Source organism: Gopherus evgoodei, chromosome 4 (assembly GCF_007399415.2).
Source record: "Gopherus evgoodei ecotype Sinaloan lineage chromosome 4, rGopEvg1_v1.p, whole genome shotgun sequence".
NCBI classification, from domain to species: domain Eukaryota; kingdom Metazoa; phylum Chordata; order Testudines; family Testudinidae; genus Gopherus; species Gopherus evgoodei.
The window spans coordinates 134,038,117-134,059,380 of record NC_044325.1 but is presented as its reverse complement, the minus strand read 5'-3'; the positions used below and the strand labels follow the sequence as shown (position 1 = coordinate 134,059,380).

Below are 21,264 nucleotides of genomic sequence, written 5' to 3'. Positions count from 1 at the left end.
TCTTGATCACGGTGCAATTACCGTGTGCCAGTGCTAGGTCACACACTGGGGTATCGGTACTCAAACCACTGCTCTCAGCATCTCCCTGCTGCGCCCAAGAAGGATTGCCAGCCTCGGCAGCTGCACTGAGCCGGAGACACAGTATTTTAAAATGAACCAAAGAGGCAGATGACCTCTGCAGGTGCAGGCAGCACATTCCACTGCGCTGAGCAGGAGAGCAGGCTTCCGTCCTGCAGGCCAGTGTGGCCAACTGGCCAGTGATCTATGGGGACTTGGCTATCAGCCTGGTCCACAAGCTGCTTCACCGGCAGCTGGAAGAAGAGCTTGCACCTGCTGAGGAAGAAGTGTGGTTTAATGATCTCTTCATGGACCAGGAAATCCTGAGCCCTGCTCCTGGCTCTGAAGTTAACTCTTTCTGTGATGTGGGGCAAGTCATGTCCTTGTTCTGTGCCTCAGTCTCCCCTTCTGTGAAATGGAATAATCCTTATTACCTGCATTGCCGTGAGGATTGATTAGATAATCATAGAAATGTCTGGCTGGAAGGGACCTTGAGAGGTCATCTATTCGGGCCCCCCACGTTGAGGCAGGACCAAGTAAACCTAAACCATTCCTGATGGGTGCTTGTCCAACCTGGTCTTATAGACCCCCAGTGATGGGAATTCTGCAACCTGCCTTCGAAGTCCATTCCAGAGCATAACTCCCCTTATGGTTAGAAAGTTTTCCCTAATATCTACCCTATGTCTCCCTGGCAGGAGATTAAGCCCATTGCTTCTTATCCTTCCCTGGTAGGGCATGGAGAACAATCAATCACCCTCCTCTTTATAACAGCCCTTAACATACGCTCTGTACGGCAGGTGGAAAATGACAGCGAGGAAGGATGGTACAGAGGTCAGGGCATTGGACTGAGACCAAGATTCCAATCTTGGTTCTGCCCCAGACTTCCAGTATGACCTTGGGGGAAGACACTTGGGGACAAATTTCTAAAGCTGCAGGTAGGTGCCTAGTGAGATCTTCCTAAGCTCCTAACTCCCATTGGTTTCAGCTCTTGGGTGCAACGCCAAGAAGGGCCGCAGACATGCTGAAGACAGATGAAAAGGGCTGTAAGTGGGAGGTACGATTATCGCTGCACATAGTATCACAGGGTTGAAAGGGAGACCTGCTGTATACTCCACGGCAGCCAGCGTCTAATCCGGGAAAGCATCTGTGTGAACGGTTGGCTTCGTCGCAGTACAGCGTCTGGGCACGAACATGTGTACGTCTCTGTGAAGGAGTGGGTGAGTCTCGGAATACATGGGGACCGATAGATGTACATGGTGGGTCTCTGTGGTACAAGGTGCATTATTTGTTTAATATGTTTGCTGGCATACGAGTGCTCGTGCCAGGTAGGTAGGGGTATGTGTGCTGTGTGTGCGCGCATGTGCGTGCCCTGGCCTGGGCCACCCCAAACAGCTAGCACGCTGCACTATCCCCATAGAATCATAGATGATTAGGGTTGGACTAGATGACTTCCAACCCCCTGCTCAAAGTAGGACCAACCCCAACTAAATCATCCCAGCCAGGGCTTCATCAAGACGGGCCTTAAAAACCTCTAAGGGCCTCTCCAGCTCTTAAAAACCTCAGGCCTCTCCAACTCTCTTTCCCTCTGGGCACTGACAGTTGCTAGGCTGTACTCTGCCACCGTGGCAAAACATCCTATCCCCTGACTACATGAGGAGAAGTCTTGCAAAAAGCAAGTGCCCCGAACTCCTGAGAGCCAGGCTTTGGCACTTCCTTCCAACAGGAGACGAGTCTCAGCCCTACTCGAGAATGAATAACCACCACCTTACTGTCTTGCTTGGACAAGGCAAGACGGGAGGAGAAGAAGGAAAGCCATGACGGCGGAAAACACAACGTGAAAGGAACAGATTAGAAAGGAGCTGAGTTAATGCGAGGGTCTGATCAGCGCAGCTCTGCAGTGTCACTCCTGCTTTGCCACAGATAGAGCCACTTTTGCACAGCTTCTCAGCTCAGCTCTGCAATGCAGCATCCCCTGCTCCCCTCCGGGCTCTGCTCCCCAGCTCAAAGCTGCAATGCAGTATGGCAGAGATGCTCCTGTCTACCCCTCACCCGCTGGGCTCCAGTCCCCTGCTTGGCCCTGCCCTGGAGCATCATCAGAACTCCTCTGCTCTCCAGATCAGACCTGCTCGGCATTCCTGGAGCTTTATGCTGGGCCGCAGGTTGAGATCATCACCACTCCAGTGCAGCAAACCGCCCCCCAGGGGAACCACTTTGCCCTCTGAGAGAAGGAACTGCACAGCAAAGGGGTGCGGGAGTCTGGTTTGATTTTCCATGTCCAGGGCTAGCACAACTCTGAGGACAGTGTGCTTGAGACACAGGGGCTAGAAAAGCCAAGGGACTGGCTTACCCCAGGTACTACAGACAAGAGCCACACCCACTTTGCTCAGTGCAGCCTCCTGCACAGCCGGGGCAAACTCGACCCCGATGAATAAACGCTGCCCTCTGGAAGTGGTGTGCTGGGAGTGAACCGGTGCTGTGGTGGCCACCCTGCTTGGAAAGGCGGCTGGTTTGTGACATAGGCAGGACTGGTGCCTGGCATCAGAGATTCTAAACCACTACCCAGCCAACTGCTTTGCACTTGTCACAGCTATGACACACACACACATTCAGTATCGCTGTGCCATCGCACACACAACATTACTGTTTCACACAAAAGCATTATTGTACAACCACACACACATCACTGGAGTACTGCCATATACTCACACACATGGCATTGTGGTACCACGGACACACACAGCATTGTGGGGACACAATCCAGGACCCCCTGCTCTACAAACACAGGACTAACCACTCCATATCAAGGAGTGTCTCCATCTCACGAAACAGAATCTGGGCTTGTATCCCAGCTGGGCTTCAGCCACTGGAGGTGGCACAACAACTCACACTTCAACTGACCTAATCACATGCAAGCTAATCACATGCAAGCACCAGGATTTGAACTCAAGTCCTTCGTTCAACAGCTCTTGCCCCTTGCTACGTTGAAGGAGCTGCTCTACCATCCACTGACATCTAGAGATGAAAGCACTTGTCACAGGAGATGGCCCGTCACCGATGGTTGGCATCATTAAAAGGTTACGCACCTTAAAGGATGTTATCTGCAGCTCTGCACTGACCTGGAATGAATTCCCCAAGGTAAAGGAGGCACAAATGCCGGCTGAGTGCTTCCCCTGGAGGTTTTAATGAGATTGGGACTGAAGGAGGCACGGAGGTGAATAACTATCCTGCACCATGAAGCATGAAGCTGACTGGGAAATCAAGGATGTGGTAACTCAACTGGACGTGACAGGGATGGGGGTGCAGGATACTAATAGAGGCCATGGTGGGAAAGGGGACTCATGCTGGAAATAATGCTCCAGCCACTGAGAGGAGTGAGGCCTGCGGCAGCAAGGGAAAACGCAAAGCAAAGCCCAGGACACAATGCACAATGATCATAAACTAAGAGCTGGGCAAAGCCAAGGGGTCTACTGAGCGTTCTGGCATATGTCACCAGAGCCAGAGGCCCCGGGAATTGCATCAGGCTGCTAACCATGCATCACACAGGCCTGGAGGTTCTCGGAGTTGCATCACCCAGCACAAAAATTCTTAAATTGCATCACCCAGAAGTGGCTTGGCTAGGAGATCAGGACCTCGATGGGATAATCCCTCAGGCAGGGCAACACCAACACCAAGCGATGCTCAGGTCTCGAGCTCCCAGCCCCGTGCTTTCGTTTCCTGAGCTAACAGCCCAGCTGTGGTGTTGTCCTCTTGCTGCTTTCCCTGCCCATGTCTGCTAGGAGATAGGCACGGTGGCTCTCTGGATAGACTTATGCTGGTGAGGGGGCCTAGGCCAATGTTTTCAGAATGGTTTTTGGGGACAAAAAAATGGATTTTAATCAAAATGGACACTTGCCAGTTCCAGCAAATTTTTCAGATTTTCACTGCAGAAATTAAAATGCAAAATATTTCCAGCTTTAGGCAACCAAAGCCACGAATCAGGTTTCGGGGGGGTTCACTTTTTTACTGAAAACTTTGGAAGAAAATGTTTTGATTTCACCCTCCTCCTCCCAGTTCAAAGTTTCCAGCAAGAACACAGAACCTGTCCCAACCCATGGGCTCAGTGATTCCTGGATAGTGTCAGCACACCCTCCCCGCCATGCCCGTCACGTGCTAAGCAAAAGGGAAATTACCAGCTTGTATCCTCCTAGAGGCCATTACAGCCATCTCGTTCGGAAACATGGTATTTCAAGAAAGGAGCTTAGCAATGGTCACTTGAAGGATCTAGATGAAGCCCTGGGACCAGAGGGTGACAGGAGGGCAGGATCCTTCCCTCCTACCCCATGTCCCAATTTCAGGAGCTTTACTCCAGATTTTACAGCTGGCATGAAGGAAATCTGCCTCCTAACCAATCGTCTCACCTGAGCCCCAGGGCACTGGGGACTTGCAAGCAGAGCAACATTAGCACAATGGTGCTCTGAGCACCACAGTGTGGCTTTACCAGGCAACGATCTGCTGCTGACGTGGGACAGCTACTTGACCTTTGGCCTCCTTGTGCATATGGGGCCGGGTTATTGCCTCATAAAGCAGCATCGCAGCCCTATTGCCGCTTAACTCAACAGAGCAGCAATAACCAAGGGGAAGGGTGGAGGTGCCAGGCCCCGTGCCCAGCAGGCGGGTGAGATGGGGAGCGGCGCACGCACAGCCGCTTTGGGCAGCAGCACCTCCTCTGCAAGTGGGGCTGCCTCTGAGCAGGACTTGTCATGTGCCAGCCAACCGACTTCCCTGCTGCTGTGAATGACAGGGGTTTTTAGTCAATCGGTGAAGGAATTAGGTGGCAAGGTACTGCCCCCTGAGTTGCCATTGGGTCCAGGAGTTTTGGAAGACTGTGGGCTGCTTGGGTCCTTCTCTCCCCATCCTCCCAGCTCCCTCTCTAGGGGCCTGGCTCTCCTCAAACGTGCAGCCTGCTGCCTCTCCAGCCCCCTGACAACCCTGTTAGGAAGGGAACATTCTTGAACAGGAAGTCCTGCCTAGTGGGCAGAGCATAGGCCTGGCAGGCAGGACTCCTGGATTCCATTCCGACCTGCTGGGTGACCTTGAGCCAGTCCCTCCCCCTTTGAGTTCCCCAGCCGTGAGCCAGAGGTGATGATACTGGACACACTGGGCATACCTGTGACTCAGGACTGCCCGGAGCTGCATAGCCCCAGCCAGAGCACTGCTGAGCCACATGCCTCCCACGTCCCCAGGAGACCTGCACCCGCTGCTCCAGTGTTCAAGGACAAGCGGCATGCTCCCTCTCCACAGCTGGCCACTGCAGTGCAGGAAGGGCCCCATGGCAGCCATCCTGACCATCCAGGGCCAGCCAGCACAAGCATGGGTTTCTGTCGTACCCAGCCATGGCATGGGGATGCAAGGAGACAGAGGCACCTGGTGTCCTGCCCCCAGGCACATCCATGCTGGCCCCTGCCCCCATGCGCACCCCTCCCTTCAGCGGCTGCCATTTAAGAGTCATCCTCTACAACAGGCACTGCCCAGAGCCAGCTGCATTCTTGCCAAACCTAGAACAGAAAGTACCTGTGGGATCTCAGGCACCACTCCTAGAAATCTCCGGGAAGTGCTGACCTTTTCATGGCAAACCGCTGCTCATACTCACGCCTGCTTCCACCCCATTCATCCCCCCCGCCACACAAAGTGCACTCACTACTGCAAATACATCGTGTACTGACACAGCATATGCACTCTTGCACTGACACAAACACGCACACAGAGCACCCCGCATGTACTGAGACACACATATCATATGCCCTCTTGTGTACGTACACACCCACCCACCCACCCACAACACACACAGAGAAAAGCAGCTTCAAGACATTCTAAACTGGGTTCTCCCACCACACTGCCCACATGGTCTCTATGCCCTGTCACGCTGGGGCCTGCTGCCAGTGGAGTTAGCAATCCCAGCTCCCACTGAGCTTTGATGAGAAACCTCTGTCTCCAGATGACATGGAAGGTATAATTTGATGTTTGAAATAGTCTCTGTAAAACACATGTGGTTGATGGGGCCAGTGGCCTCTCCCAGCGGGTGCAGGCTGCGCCTGATTTATGGAGGTAGCTTTGTGCAGTCCTTGCAAAGACTTGGGTGTTGTTACATGGGTGACACCCCACAACAAGATGTTAAGAGGCAGCAAATATCCTACATTTTGGTCAGTGTTGCACTAAGGTAAAAGCCTGTGTGTCCTTTTGGCATATGGACCATGAAGCAGAGATGAGAATTCAGGCAGTAGTGAGCAAAGCGCCCCCAGAGCACATAAATCGCCAGGCAAGGGGGAATGGATGGCTCTGGCTTTCATGCAGAGGCCACCTGTTTGCAGCCAACTACTTCTGCAGTGACTGAAAGCTGGTACGATCTGATATCTGCCTGTTAAATTTCAAGTAAGTTGATGGGTCTCACAAAAAACACCTCATACTTGGTACCAACTGGCCATCACCACGGGCAGGCCAAGGACTGAATGCAAAGACGGAGTTCTCCTCTAGCTCTGGCAGATGCCCCACTGTGAAGCACATCGCTGGAGTGTGTGAGGGGAACTGGCACTTCTGCTGTCTATACTGCTTTGGAGATGAAGAAAGAGCTTTGCTTCCCGTGGCTCTCCACCCAGTCCCTTTTCCCTAGCCCTACCTGCACTTCGAACACCATCGCCTTGTCTAGTCTGATCAAACGGGATCCTGCACCAGTCTGGATTTGTTCCAAGCTCTGTGGTCACTGACCCCTGCAGGGAAGTTACCCAACTGATGTCCGACCTCTGGAGAAGGCACTACATGCTGCACACATATTACGTACGTTGCTAGGGGGAGGAGATTTAGATGCCTGAATGCCCATGTCCATTCATGGGGCATGTACTTCTAGTGGCTATTCTGCCATTGGTAAATACAGGGATATAATACAATAATAGACTCAGTTTGTCTATTGTGCCTTATGTCTGTAACCCTCCAAGAGATACCAGTATCCTCATTTTACAGATGGGGAAACTGAGGCACAGGGAAGGTATTTGCCCAAGGTCACCCAGTGACTCAGTGAAGAGAACCCAGCTTCCTTGACTCCCAGGGGTGTATCCCAGCCACGGGGCAAGGTTGCACTTAAGTTATCCTCTTACACAGGAGCAACTCCTGCCTCTCGGAACTGAAACCTGAGCTCTCTGAAGTCTAGGGCCCAGCTCCTATGGATTGAACAGAGTCAGGACTTAACCTGAAACAATCTGAAACTAAAGCTAAAAGTTTACACTCTTGAGTCTGTCCAGTCTTCTCCCTTCAAAGCTTCTGCCTCAGGTGGTTCATTGCATCAGTCCCGTGTCCTGGCCACCAGGGACACGCTCCAGAGAAAAGAATCAGCGGCTTTCCAGGATTTAAGGACGGCTCCGAGAAAAAGCATGTAGATAAAAGAGTGGCCAGCTAGAGCACAAGACAGTTCCTGGTGGACATGTCCTCCACAGGCCACGCGAGCAGAGTGTGTTTCCACAGCAAGGAGACTGAAGAGCTCAGAGATGCTCCAAGCCTCGAGTCCAGTGACACTCAGACCTCAGTGGTTCAGGAGCCAAATTAAGATCAACATTACCCAAAGGAGCCAGTGTGAATTCATTGTTTCATTTACATATATATTATTCTCACAGCAAAATCACTGACCAACTATTTGACAATTGGTTAATAACACAGTAAAAGCATCCTGATTGGTTAATAACTGAGACTGAGTGATTGAATTATTAACCAATGTTTTAATATCATGTTCTGCAAAGAGCTGCAGGAGACACATTAAAGAGCCGTTTGTGGCTCGTGAGCTGAAGTCTGAGTCTCGCTGCTCTAGCAGACACCATCATGCTCAGCTGAGAATCTACTTCTGTCTTCCAGAGTCCAGCTCCATGCCAGGGCTTCTCCATAGCCCCAGGGTGGACACACCTCCTCCACAGCCACAGCAGGAGTTTGAGGTTTCACTGAACAGTCCAGCAGCCAAAGCAGAGGATGGATGGGTGTCTGCCAAGGTTGTGTGAGAGGTAGAGTCCACTGCCTGGAGTGTGGGATTCTAGCAATGGTCAGACTGGGATCCATCACATTCAATGGTCCTGTCTGCCATGTCACTCAATGACCAGTTGAAAGTGCAAGAATGCCCCTAGTGGTCAATGAGGGACTAGCCTCCCTGCACCCCACAGAGGGCATTCAGGCTCGTACACTGTGCAGCATGTCCGCCATGCTAATCCTGGCCAGCGTCATTGTGGGTGATAGTTTCATTATTCCTATACATGCCTAATCCTTTCAGAATCCTGCTATGCTCTTTGCTTCAATGACATCTTGTGATGGGTTGGTGTCCGCGTAACCCAGCCTCGTCACTGTGCTGTATGTCACATCCCAAATACACCCTTGGGGCTGACATCAAGAATCATAGAATATCAGGGTTGGAAGGGACCTCAGGAGATCATCTAGTCCAACCCCCTGCTCAAAGCAGGACCCATCCCCAGATAGACTTTTGTCCTAGATCCATAAATGGCCCCCTCAAGAATTGAATGCACAACCCTGGGTTTAGCAGGCCAATGCTATCCCTCCCGCCTGGGAATTATGGCACACCCCCCCCCAGCCCTATGTGCAGAGTCCTGCGGGCTCCATAGGCTGGGGCTAGTGCAGGGTGACAAGGGCACACCCAGGCATAGGCTGTCTCTATGCTGGGCTTCGCATTGTTGTTCATCTCCCTGTTCTAGTTGGCTGCCTCAGCACCTCTGTTCTCAAACAGCCCCATCTCTCTCCCAGGGTTCAGATGGGAAACCCCCAGCGAGTGTCCCTTGTGCAGTGCATGAAAGGCAGCTCCCTGCGTTCCAGGGAAACCTTTGGCGGATGGAGCGGATTCCCGAGGCGGTTGTGCATGGCAAGGAGAGAAAGGGTAGCCAGGCTGCACAGCCCATCAAAGCAAATCCTCACTCCCCATAGACTCAACATGATCCCCATAGAGACCAGACATTACTGAGCCCGGGGGGTTAGGGATACACCGCTGTGGACTGTCCGTCTGCTCTCTCGTGCTGGTGTACTGCCTTGTGTGTGTCCTGAAGCAGGGGTTCCAACGGGTTGATTATATGCCAGTGAAGAAACTTGTCAGCCCTGGAAGTGGCCCCAGCGAACCAGTCTCTCCCTTTGTGAGGTCCTCACTTGGGAGCGTATTCTGCACTTTCTCTGCCTATGCAAGCTTCTCCTGCAGTCCCTACTAGATACAGCATTCTTCCTCAATGGATTGTTGGTGGGCACTGCCACCCAGCTGCTGTATTCCACCCCACAGCTGACTGCATATTGCCAGTGGGTGAAGTGGTTCCTACACATATGGCCAGATCCTGCCCTGGCCAGCACCACAAGGAGCGGCGTGATGGTGCCAGCTGCATCTTTTGCTCCAGGACTCCAGCTGGTGGGGACCAAAGATTAGGAAAGGGGCGGTGTGCTCCTGGGGGCAGAGTGTGGTGCATTCATGATGGACAGTTGTGGGTTGGGTGGACTGCAGACATGACCCTTTGCTGGCCAACCACTGCCCCTTGGGGTCGTGCACCGTAAACCATCCTCTGTCCTCAGAGCCTGGCAGAGCAGTCCTACCCTTCTGCTTGCACAAGGGAGGAAACAGCCCCCTACCCCAGGCAACCTATTGGGCCTGGAGGCTCCCTGTGCTGGAGGAACGTCACTGGAGTGGGCCTCCCCCCAGGGATGCAATGTCCTGCCCTAAAGCCGACCCTGCGGTCGCTCTCCACCCTGATGGGTATCTATTGATTCACTTGGACTCAGAGATATGCCCACAGAGCATCCCCCATGGGGAAGTGGCCCAACCTCTCAGCATGTCACCATCTTAAAACCAAATTGCCAAAGGACCGGAGACGCATCTCTCCAGCTGCGGGGCTGGCTCAGCAGTATGGGAACATGGTCACTATCAGCAAGGGCTTTCCCCGGGGCGACGCAGGCAACCAGAGATCAGCCCCCATTATTGGGAGCCTAAGGGAACAAGTGACAGAGAATGCCCTGGCCCACACCACCAGCTCCAGCCCTGCCCCGTCCCACCCCATCCTACAACCTCACCCTACCTGATCCCATCCATGTTGTCCCATCCCACCCAGGCCCACTCTGCCACACCCCACCCCAATGACCCCTTAGTGAAGAGCTCATCCTCCCCAAAGGCACTATCCCCCCTCTGACTCCCAGTATATAGCCCTCCCCCAGATAATTGTACCAGGGAAGGGGGAGTGGAGGTTAACCCCTTGTCACCAGGGAGCAGGTAGTGCTCCTGCCCTGTGACACCTTCCCTCCCAGCCCAGCATCACAGAATATCGGGGTTGGAAGGGACCTCAGGAGGTCATCTAGTCCAACACTCTGCTCAAAACAGGACCAATCCCCAACTAAATCATCCCAGCCAGGGCTTTGTCAAGCCTGACCTTAAAAACCTCTAAGGAAGGAGATTCCACAACCTCCCTAGGTAACCCATTCCAGTGCTTCACCACCCTCCTAGTGAAAACATTTTTCCTAATATCCAACCTAAAACTCCTCCACTGCAACTTCAGACCATTACTCCTTGTTCTATCATCTGCTACCACTGAGAACAGTCTAGATCCATCCTCTTTGGAACCCCCTTTCAGACAGTTGAAAGCAGCTATCAAATCCCCCCTCATTCCTCTCTTCTGCAGACTAAACAATCCCAGTTCCCTCAGCCTCTCCTCATAAGTCACGTGCTCCAGCCTCCTAATCATTTTTGTTGCCCTATGCTGGACTCTTTCCAATTTTTTCACATCCTTCTTGTAGTGTGGGGCCCAAAACTGGACACAGTACTGCAGATGAGGCCTCACCAATGCCGAACAGAGGGGAATGATCGCGTCCCTCAATCTGCTGGCAATGTCGCTACTTATACAGCCCAAAATGCCGTTAGCCTTCTTGGCAACAAGGGCACACTGCTGACTCATATTCAGCTTCTTGTCCACTGTAACCTCTAGATCCTTGTCTGCAGAACCGCTGCCTAGCCGCTTGGTCCCTAGTCTGTAGCAGTGCATGGGATTCTTCCATCCTAAGTGCAGGACTCTGCACTTGTCCTTGTTGAACCTCATCAGGTTTCTTTTGGCCCAATCCTCTAATTTGTCTAGGTCTCTCTGTATCCTATCCCTACCCTCCAGTGTATCTACCACTCCTCCCAGTTTAGTGTCATCTGCAAACTTGCTGATCCTCCAGATCATTAATGAAGATATTGAACAAAACTGGCCCCAGGACTGACCCTTGGGGCACTCTGCTTGATACCGGCTGCCAACTATACATGGAACTATTGATCACTACCTGCTGAGCCCGACAATCTAGCCAGCTTTCTATCCACCTTATAGTCCAATCATCCAGCCCATACTTCTTTAACTTGCTGGCAAGAATACTGTGGGAGACCGTATCAAATGCTTTGCTAAAGTCAAGGAATAACACGTCCACTGTTTTTCCCTCATCCACAGAGCCAGTCATCTCCTCATAGAAGGCCATTAGGTTAGTCAGGCATGACTTGCTCTTGGTGAATCCATGTTGACTGTTCCTGATCACTTTCCTCTCATCTAAGTGCTTCAGAATTGATTCCTTGAGGACCTGCTCCATGATTTTTCCAGGGACTGAGGTGAGGCTGACTGGCCTATAGTTCCCCGGATCCTCCTCCTTCCCTTTTTTAAAGCTTGGCACTACATTAGCCTTTTTCCAGTCATCAGCTCCAATGGAGTCTGTCACAGTCCCCCTCAATCCTTTCTCAGCCCCACTCTGCCCTCTCCCCATCCCATGGAAAAGAGAGGTGTCCTGCAGCACATCCCTCCTACCATCTGATCTGGGCTCTGGAGAACCCAAGTGGGAAGCCATTTCCAGGGATCCCTGCTCCTCAGTGTTTCCTGCTGCCACCCTATCCCAGGCACACATGTGGGAAGAGCCGAGTCTGACTCCACACCCTGCTATCCCCAGGCTCATAATGACTTTATGGGAATTGAGGGAGCTCAGCACCTCCCAGGATCAGGCCCACAAAGCAGGCTTAACAAAAGTCTAGCTAAATGTTGCTTAGTTCCTACTGGAGATGGGCTTCTACCTCTGTAACTGACCCTAAAGGAAACCCAAGAGCCAGACACCCCTGAGTTCTGACTCGGGCCCCCTTAAGCACACGTGTCAGCCAGGGGGGACCCAGATTCATTTACCCAAAGTGGAAACAGGCCCAGAGATCAGACCTCAGAGGAGTCTGGGACCCCAACACGTTTGCTACCTTAGCTGAACCCTGGTGCAAAGAAGAACCAGAACTGCGCGGTTGCATTTATTTACTGCTCTGCATTGAGAAATCGGGCACATCAGAGTGGTAGGACCTGCTCTGCTTTCCAAGGACATTCTACCCCACTGGACTAAAACTACCAGTGTAAATCTGGAAGTGGTTATCCTGGAAGAACAGAGAAGCAAGCAGGCCCTGCTGCAGCCCAGTGCCAGACTGCATGCAGCGATTCTGTGCTTGCACAGACAACATAAGGGCACACCACTGCATGCCATTGGTCACCCCCGGGGCAGTCCAGTGGCTCAGTCAGGAAGGGGGAGCTGTGATCACAGGGATGGAGCAAGGCCAAGCTGGCTGGGAGGAGAAACCTCGGCATTCCTCAGTCTGATTTAGAAGCAAGACAGTGTCCAAAAACACAAGCTTGGGAGGAAAGAATCAAATCAGAACCTGAATTTCCCCTGAGTAGCAAGGCAGGAAACAATGTGAATCTCCATCCTGCTGACCTAGTGCTGTGAACTCCCTGGCTTGGAACTTTCCTTCCCCTTTCTGGGAGGAAGCTGGGGACATTCTCATTAATGGTACAGAAATGCTGAAAACTAACCCACAATCATTTCCCTTCCTCCTGCCTCCACCCACCCAATGCTATATAGGTGCATGTCACCCAAGAAGCACAAAGCCAGGGATGTTAGACAGACAGGAAGGATTGCCTAGTGGTCAGGGCCCTAGCCTGCGCTCCAAAGACCTGGTTCAGTTCCCTGCAGGGATGCAGAATAGGGTGACCAGATGTCCTGACTTTATAGGGACAGTCTCAATATTTGGGGCTTTTTTTAATATGGGCTCCTATTACCCCCCACCCCCATTCTGATTTTTCACACTTGCTCTCTGGTCACCCTAGTGCAGAATACCTGCGTAACTTGGAGCTAGGCACTTTGAGTACGTCTGCCCTGCACACTAAGCCCGGCTCTGAGGGATTTAGACTTGCGGACTCAGTGTTTCCAAGCCCGTGCTAGAGCGTCTACACTGCACTGTAAATTGCACTTGCAGCAGCTGGGCCCAGGTGTCACAGCTGTGCTAATGCATTCACACTGCATGGTGCTGACCTTCTGACTCAGGTCTGCAGCTTGAGCTGAGCTGAAGTGACAGGATGTGGAGCCGAGTCAGCAGAGCATGGGCTCCACGCCACACCCCCAGCAGGGTCCTAGGAGCTCGGTGCTGAGCACTTGCTGACCCGGTTGATGTGTGGACAGAACAGGGGCTTAGGCTCAAACCTGAGACAGAGCCCAGGGTTAGTGTGCAATGCAGACATAGAGCCTGGTTACCAAAGAGGTTTAGTTGCCTACTGGGATTTTTCATATGTGCCTAACTCCCATTGGTTTAAAAAATCTCACTAGGTATCTATCTGCATCTTTAGGTATCTGATTGCCCTTGAAAACCCGACCCGTAACCTCTCTAGGGCTATGTCTTCTCTGCAAGCCTCTCCCACAGCAGCAAGTCCCAGAACCCAGGTCAACTGATTTTGAGCCGTGTAGAGGTTCCCACTTGGACTCTGAGATCCACCCCCTCCCCAGGTTTCAGAGCCTGAGCAGAAACATCTACGCAGCTGTTTTTAGCCCCATTGTGAGATTTCTGCCAGCCCGAGTCAGCTGGACAAGGCTCTGAGATTCACTGGTGCAGAGTTATTTTTGCAATGTAGAGGTACTCTCTGCATCTCAGTTCTCCACCTGTAAAATGGAGAGAACAGGGCTTGCTCCAGGCACCAGCCCAGCAAGCAGGTGCTTGGGGCAGCCAAGAGGAAGGGGCGGCACATCGGGCTCTTCGGCGGTGGGTCCCTCAGCGGGAAGGACCTGCTGCCGAATTGCCGACAAAGAAGAAAGCTGTGCGGTGGAGCTGCTGCCGATCGCAATCACGGCTTTTTTTTTACCGCCGCTTGGGGCGGCAAAAACCCTGGAGCCAGCCCTGGGAGAAAGTAACACAGCCCTACCTCAGGGTAAATACAGCCAGGTGCTCAGGCATTGTGGTGCTGGAGGCCAGACGGTGCCTAAGATAGTTGGATGCAGCAACTCTTATCACCTATAAATCTTGAAGGGGTGTGTCGTTATCCCCAGTTCACAGATGCAGCTCAGAGAGGAGAGCAGGGATGTTCCCAAGGTCACGCAGGGAGCTATTTGCAGCTATGAATAGAAGCCTGTGCTGAGTCCCAGCCGGATGCCTCATCCACTGGACCACCTGCCTCTCAAGAGGAAAGGGAAGTCACAGCTGCTTTCCACTGCCACCTCTTGGCAGATGTTCCTCCACCAGGTCTGTGCTGTTGGGTTAGACACGGGGGTGAATCTGGGCTCTTCCTCACAAGCCGAAGTCAGAGTCAAGCATCCACAGTGGCAGAGAGTCTTTGAGCCTGGCCTGACCCCTCTCTCGGAGTCCACGCTATACTCACTACCACACCAGGAAAGAGGAAGAGTCCTGGGACTGTTTGCTAATGACCAAAGGCATCTGCATTTAAAGGAAGACCTTGGCTGCCGCCCAGCCCCACTTCCTTCCCTACATGACCAGGCCATGCGCTGCGTTGAGCCATGGAGGAACCAGTGCGGAAAAAATAACAGGGACCCCAGACCCTTCCCTGATCTGTGGGACCAAGCTCACAACAAATCTTTTCGGGATGACCCTTTCCTTACCGTGTGGAAGGGATAAAATATTGCAGGAGAACTGGATTCCCCATGCCAGTTCTGCAGTCTAAGCAGGTCTGCTGATCAGGGGCAAATCCAGCACCTGGACTGCCACTTGCCAGATGGGAGCCAGACTCCAAAACCTCACCTTAAAGCTGGATTTGTGGGACCACGGCTTGCCATCAGCAGAGGATGCTCGGGGCCTGAGACAGGAGGTGGATCTAGTGGTTAGACTCAAGAGACTGGAAATCAGGAGTCCTGGGTTCTATTACTGGCTTTGGGAAGAAATCTGGTTGGAGTGAATGATGGCTCATCAGGACTCCTGGGTTCTATTCCCACTGCTGCCTCACTATGTGGCCTTGGACAAGAAATGTCATTAATCCGTGCCTCAGTTTCCCCCTCTGCACAATGGGGACACTTGCTTGTCTCACAGGGTTTAATAGCTGTGACGTTCTTTGGGCTCCTTGGAGCCAAGCGCTAAGGTACAATTACGTCCGGAGAAAGCTGCACTGAGCTGGAAGGAAATCCATGCGCAGACATGGTACAGTATATAAATCACAGGCCAGAACCCCCACTGGTGGAAGTCGATTGAAGCCAATGGAGCTGCGATGAGCTACAACAGCTGCAGATTTGGCCCAGTCTTTCTTCCAGGGTGTCTCTGGTAGATATCCCATGACCTTCTCTCCCTGCCCCAAGGCTGGATAGTGGCATTATCATGCCCAGACTCACATGTTCAGGTAACTCCTGCAAGTGTGCCAGGAAATTACACACACCGGGGCTGATAATATTTTTTCCAGAGCCAGCCTCTAATCCTGCCTTTTGCAAGGTGACTGGGATCTGGGGCGTGGTGTTGGCAGAGCATCTGCGTCCCAGCTGAGTGGGGCAGGGGGCTCTCCGTGAGGGGGGGAAAGGGGATCGGGTTTCTCAGCTGTCTTGGCCTGTGTCTCTGACAAACCTTCAAGCGTTAGGATTTACACTCCCCTCTTGTGCTGGGAGCGGGCAGATTCTCAGCCAAGACGGGGACGTGGAAAGCTTTCCAGGGCTGCAAGGAAATGGGATATTCTGTGTGTTTAGCCTTGAAACCCAAGCCAGTGATGGAGCCTCCCACCCCTTCCCCAGCCCATGCTGAGCCTCGCCAAGGCCCCAGTCCTTTAATATTTCATCCTTGTGAAATGTGCGTGAATATCGTAAGCACTTGAAAGCTGGGGCTTGGCTGCTTCTTTGAGCCGGGAAAAGAGCAGCCAGACGCTGTGCAACTTTCCACTGTGCAGCTTTGCAGATTCATCTTGCTCCTGAAGTGTAGAACCTCCTGCTATTTCTATCCTCTGCTTTGCCAGCTTTGCCAGGCATCTCACATCGACCAAATCTCTAGTCTCCTCCCCTGCTATTCCAGTGCGAGGCTCCCCCTCTGCAGCTGTGCCAACGCACTCCAGGCCCACTCTGCAGACCCTCCTGCTATTCCAGTGCTGGACCCACTCCGAGCTCTGCCAATGCCCCTCAGTTCTGACCCACTGCCCCCTCGCTATCCCAGCCCTGAGCAGTGGCTGCCAATCAAACTCGAGGGTGTGGTAATTTCTGTGATGTGGACAAATACATGTCTGCAGTGTAACAGACGAAGGCTGTGAAGCTCATGTCTGTATCACCCACAGACCTCTGCTAGCCCAAACCTCCAGAAGCAAAAACTCTTCCAGTCTGCCCCTCCCACCCTTGTCTCCTTGCCGGCAGCACCATCCCTACACACAGCTCGGGCCAACTATCAGCTGTTTTCCGGGGTGTGTGTGTGTGTTTGATCATGGGGGGGCAGTTGCACAGAAACAGGCTTTTCTGTGCTTAGAGCAGATCAGCTGCTGCTGCTTATTCCCCAGCTCAGCTCACACCCGTCAGTCGGTGCCCTCCTGAAGCGCCCATTCGTGGAAGGGTTACAGAGAGTCCAGGGCTCCAGATGGGGACTAGAACTGCAGCAGCGCCATGCCGGAGCATGAACACTGATGTTGTCAGACAGATGTCCCTAGTAATACCACGGGGGAGTGGGGGGGAGGATGGCCATAGTAACAGAGGGGATGGTCAGAGCAGAGCTGATACCGGGTATCTCTTCATCAAATAACTGTCTCTTAACAGGAGGCATCAGAGCATCTTTCGGCCCAGTAGCCTGCTTCTCATGCTTGTACTGCAGCTGTACCACAAACAAGCGACTCAACAGGGACTGGAACAGACCCTGGTAAGCAGCCACGCCCCCTTCTCCCACAGATCACTCCATGTCTGCCTGCCACAGGCACTCAGCAGCACTGCTAAGAGCACACACATCCCTCCCCCCACACACACACACTCCATGAAACATCCAACCATTCCGCAGAGCCAGCGGTCAACAGCACACAACATTTCAGGGCACCCTATGTTTACTGCATGAATGTCACCTCGGACAGCCCATGTTCAGCACTGCCAGCACCTCCCTTCTGCCTGCAGACCCACAGCCTCCTGCCATCCCAGAGATCTGCCCTTTCACAGCTGTGATCATCACAGCTGCAAATACGAAAGTTGATTCATTTGCAGCTGCCCCTTCCTAGGATGCTAGGCACAATCTGTCATCCATTTTCCTCTTGAGTGTCACATTCCAGCCCCCCCCCGCACACACACACCCTGACACAGATGCACACTATTACACACACACACACGCACACTATTACACACACACACACCAGCCCATCTTGTGGTCTCTGGTTGATGCCTGACATCTCACAGCTCTCTCTTCCCCATGTCAGTCATATCATGGCATGCACATCACTCCCCCCTCACACACAGACACACCAGCCCATCTTGTGGTCCCTGGCTGATGTCTGACACCTCACACCTATCCCTTCCCCGTTGTCAATGACACGGGTGAGATAAGCATGACATGCACACCCTTACACACATGCAGGCCCAGCTTGTGGGCTCGGGCTGATCGCTGTATCTCACAGCTCTCCCTTCCCCTTGTCAGTTCCACCAGCCAAAGGACGCCCAGGAAAGCGCCGCTTTTCTACCCTGCACATTTCTGTTTCTGGGGGGCCGTTTGCTCTCTCCTCCCTGGCGCCTTCCCCGGCTCCCTGTTCTAGCTCGCACGCCCTGCCAAGCCAGGGGGTTTCTCTCGGGCTAGGAAAGGCTCGCTTGGCCAAAGCAAGCTTTGTTCTCCGGAGACAAAGTGTGTGTGGGGGGGGTGTTATTTTTTAAGGCAGAACCTCAACGAAACACTGACAAATACCCGGGGGGGGGGGGGGAGCCACGTAAAGAGCCCCAGTGTGCCGGCGCCTTGCAGAATAAAGGAAGCGGGGAAGGACAAACCCAGGAGGAGACAAGTGGCTACTCCGGGACTCAGCATTTGCTCTAGGCACTTTTCACTCCTCCCCCTCCGCCAGTCCCTTTGATCGCAGCCTCAGCTGGACCCAAATCCGATACCAAGCCCCCTAAAGGGGAGAGGAGGTTCCCCCCAAACTCGGCCTCGCTTTCAGCCGCGGGCCCCTGGATTCCGAGGGGAATAGGGGGCTGGGTTTCTGCCTCCTCCCCCGGCCCTACTCATTCATTCCCTCCTGGCTCAGCGGATCCCGCTCCGGAGTTGAACTCGCCGACGGTACCGGGTGCGGGGCGCGGGGACGGGACTCACCCAGCATCTGGCTGAAGAGCAGCTGCTCCAGGTCCCCCAGCACCGTCACCACGAGCTCCGGGTCCACCTTCAGGTAGGCTCGCTCCTCCTGCCCCTTCCCCGCCGGGCCGGGCGCCGGCGCCGGCTGCTGCTGCGGCTTCTCCCGGCCCTTGGCTTTGCTGGAGAGGAGCTCGTCGTCGGATTTGCTGTCCTCCGCCCCGTCGGCCTCGGGCGCCTTGCTCAGGGGCTTCACCTCGGCGTAGGGCCCGCGGGGGATGCGGCTGGGCTTGCCGAGGCTGGACGGGAGCGGGGCCAGCGGCGGCTTGGCCAGGCCGGGGGCGAGCCTGGCTTGGAAGAGGGAGTGCTCCGACTTGGAGAGGCTCTTGGACATGAGCGGGGCTTCCTTGGCTTTCAGCCCCCCGCGCCCGCTGCCCTTGGCCGCCTTGGCCATGTCGTCGCTCCAGCGGGGCTCGTAGAGCTGCATCTTCTTCTCGGCGTCGGTGAGGAAGGCCAGGTTGGTGAGGGACTTCTGCTTGCGCAGGCTGGGGCCGGGCGGCAGCCGGCTCTCCACGCTGCCCGACTTGAAGACCCGCAGCTCGGGCGCTTTGGGCCGCTTGGGCATCATGCTGCCGCCCTTGCCCTCGGCCCCTTTCCGGTAGCCCTTCAGCTCCTCCGGCCCCTCGCCGCTGAGCTCCAGGCTTTTGAGGTTGGTGCCAAGCATCCCGCCTGCGCTGAAACCATTTAACACGCCGGCTGCTGGGTGGGGAGGAGAGGGGGGCGCGGAGCGGGGAGAGAAGAGAGAGAGAGAGAGAGGCGGTGAGACCACGGGGGGGGGGGTGTCCAGCCCAGCCCAGCGCGCTCTGCTGCAGCCCCTCCGCGCTGCGCCGCGCCGCCGGCCGACTGAGACCCGGCGGAAGGTCCGGGCCCGCAGAAAGGGCCCTCCCCCTCCGCCGCCTGCCTGCCTGCGATGCTCAGCCAGCGAGGGGAGGGGACGGGGGCAGGGCTGGCTTCTATTTCGAGCGCTAGGGGAGGGGAGGCTGCGCGCCCGGGTGTGCGCAGGGCTGGCGGGGGGGGGGGGGGGAATGCGGGCTGGTTCCCTAAAGAGCCCAGAGGAGCCAGCGCCCCGCCTCGCCCCCCCTACATGGGCGAAAGGTGGCTTCGCCCCATACCCCGCCCCTCCCGACACCTCTCCGCGGTCCCTGCCCTGGATCGCCTGCGTTCCCACGGGCAGCCGGAGCGCAAAGCGCACGGCCGGTTTGCAAAGGGTCTGCTGCACCCAGGGGCGGCCCCCTGCCCCATCGCCTCTGGAGCCTGGCCCCACGGGCGCCCCTGCCACCCCCCGTCCAGAGCACTGTGCTCCCCAGTAGGATGTGCTCGGGGGGAAGCGAGGGGGCCAACCCTGAGCTCCGTTCCGTCGGGCCCCAGGCGTGTCCTGGCTGCCCCAGCGCTTCCAAGGCTCTCGCTCCACGTGTGAGTGGGGGGACGCAGCGGGGGATCGGGGATCACACGGGCCGGCCGCTCCCAGATCCACAGAAGGCAGCCAGGAAAAAGCCTTCTTCCAGACCCCGTCTTGGGCCACAGCTCAATAGCTACTCGCTCCATTCCCCGGGTTCAAAAGCAGCACCCTGACTGTGCCCTCTCAAAGCGCTCAATAGCCCTGTGAGGCAGGGCATATCATTATCCTCAGCGTACGGGGGGGGGGGGAAGAGTCACGAAGCTAGTAAGTGACTTTTCTAGTGTGGCAGCACAGTGTGTCGGAGTCTGGGATGGAGTTCTGACCGCAGTGCCCTGCTTGGGGCTGCACCCCCTGATCTCACAACTGCTTTACCAGGATGTCCTGGCACACAGGGCTTGAAGCAGGCACCCCCCTAAAGAGCAGGGGTTGGAACGTCTGCGTCCTTGGCTGGGAGTAGAGATGCTGCTGAGGGGCTGAGGAAAGGGGAGCTTCAGAGTTAGGGTGGCAAATATGTGCTGGGGTGAGAAGCGCCTGCTCAGGCTGCACAGAGAGAAATACCTAGGCCTTGTCACTCGGGCTAGCTCAGGACTGTATAAAGAAAAGCTGGACTTGGTGGACAAGAAGTGGAAGCCGCGTGGGTGCTGAGGAAAAGCAGAGCTGCCCATGGGTGCTCCGGAGAGGTAGAGTGCCTGCGGACACTGAGAGGAAGAGGAGCCTCCTGCATGCGATGAGGAGAAGCCAAGCCACCAAGCAATGCTGAGAGTAGCAGAGCCACCCGTGGGTGCTGAGAAGTGCACCCATGGGTGCTGAGAAGCAGAGCCACCTGTGGATGGTAAGGTGAAGCGGAGCTATCCGTGGGTGCTGAGGAGAAGCAAAGCCACCCCATGATGCCAAGGAAAAGCAAAGCCACCCATGAGCAATGCGGAGAAGTGAAGCTGTGGGTGCTGAGGAGAAGCAAAGCTGCCTGTGGGTGCTGAGGGGAAGGCAGAGCCACCCATGGGTGCTAAGGAGAAGCAGAGCCACCCATGGGTGATGAGGAGAAGCAGAGATAACTGTGGGTAGTGAGGAGAAGTGAAGCAATCTGTGGGTTCTGAGGAGAAGCAGAGACACCCGTGGGTACTGAGGAGAAGGCAGAGGCCCAGCCCAGAAACAGAAAGCAAAGGCTGGGAGGGCTGAGGCTCAGCTGGCCCACTGAAAGTCTGCAAACATCTCAAGAGCAAATGCCTAT

At 54.6% G+C, this 21,264-nt stretch overlaps 1 protein-coding gene across 1 annotated transcript in view; it reads right to left on the bottom strand.

Moving 5' to 3' along the window:
* NAV1 (neuron navigator 1) overlaps window positions 1-21,264 on the bottom strand; it is a 287,493-nt gene that overhangs the window by 162,158 nt on the left and 104,071 nt on the right. The window contains 1 exon segment of the mRNA XM_030561175.1: window positions 18,602-19,336. Coding sequence (XP_030417035.1) covers window positions 18,602-19,336 — 735 coding nt within the window.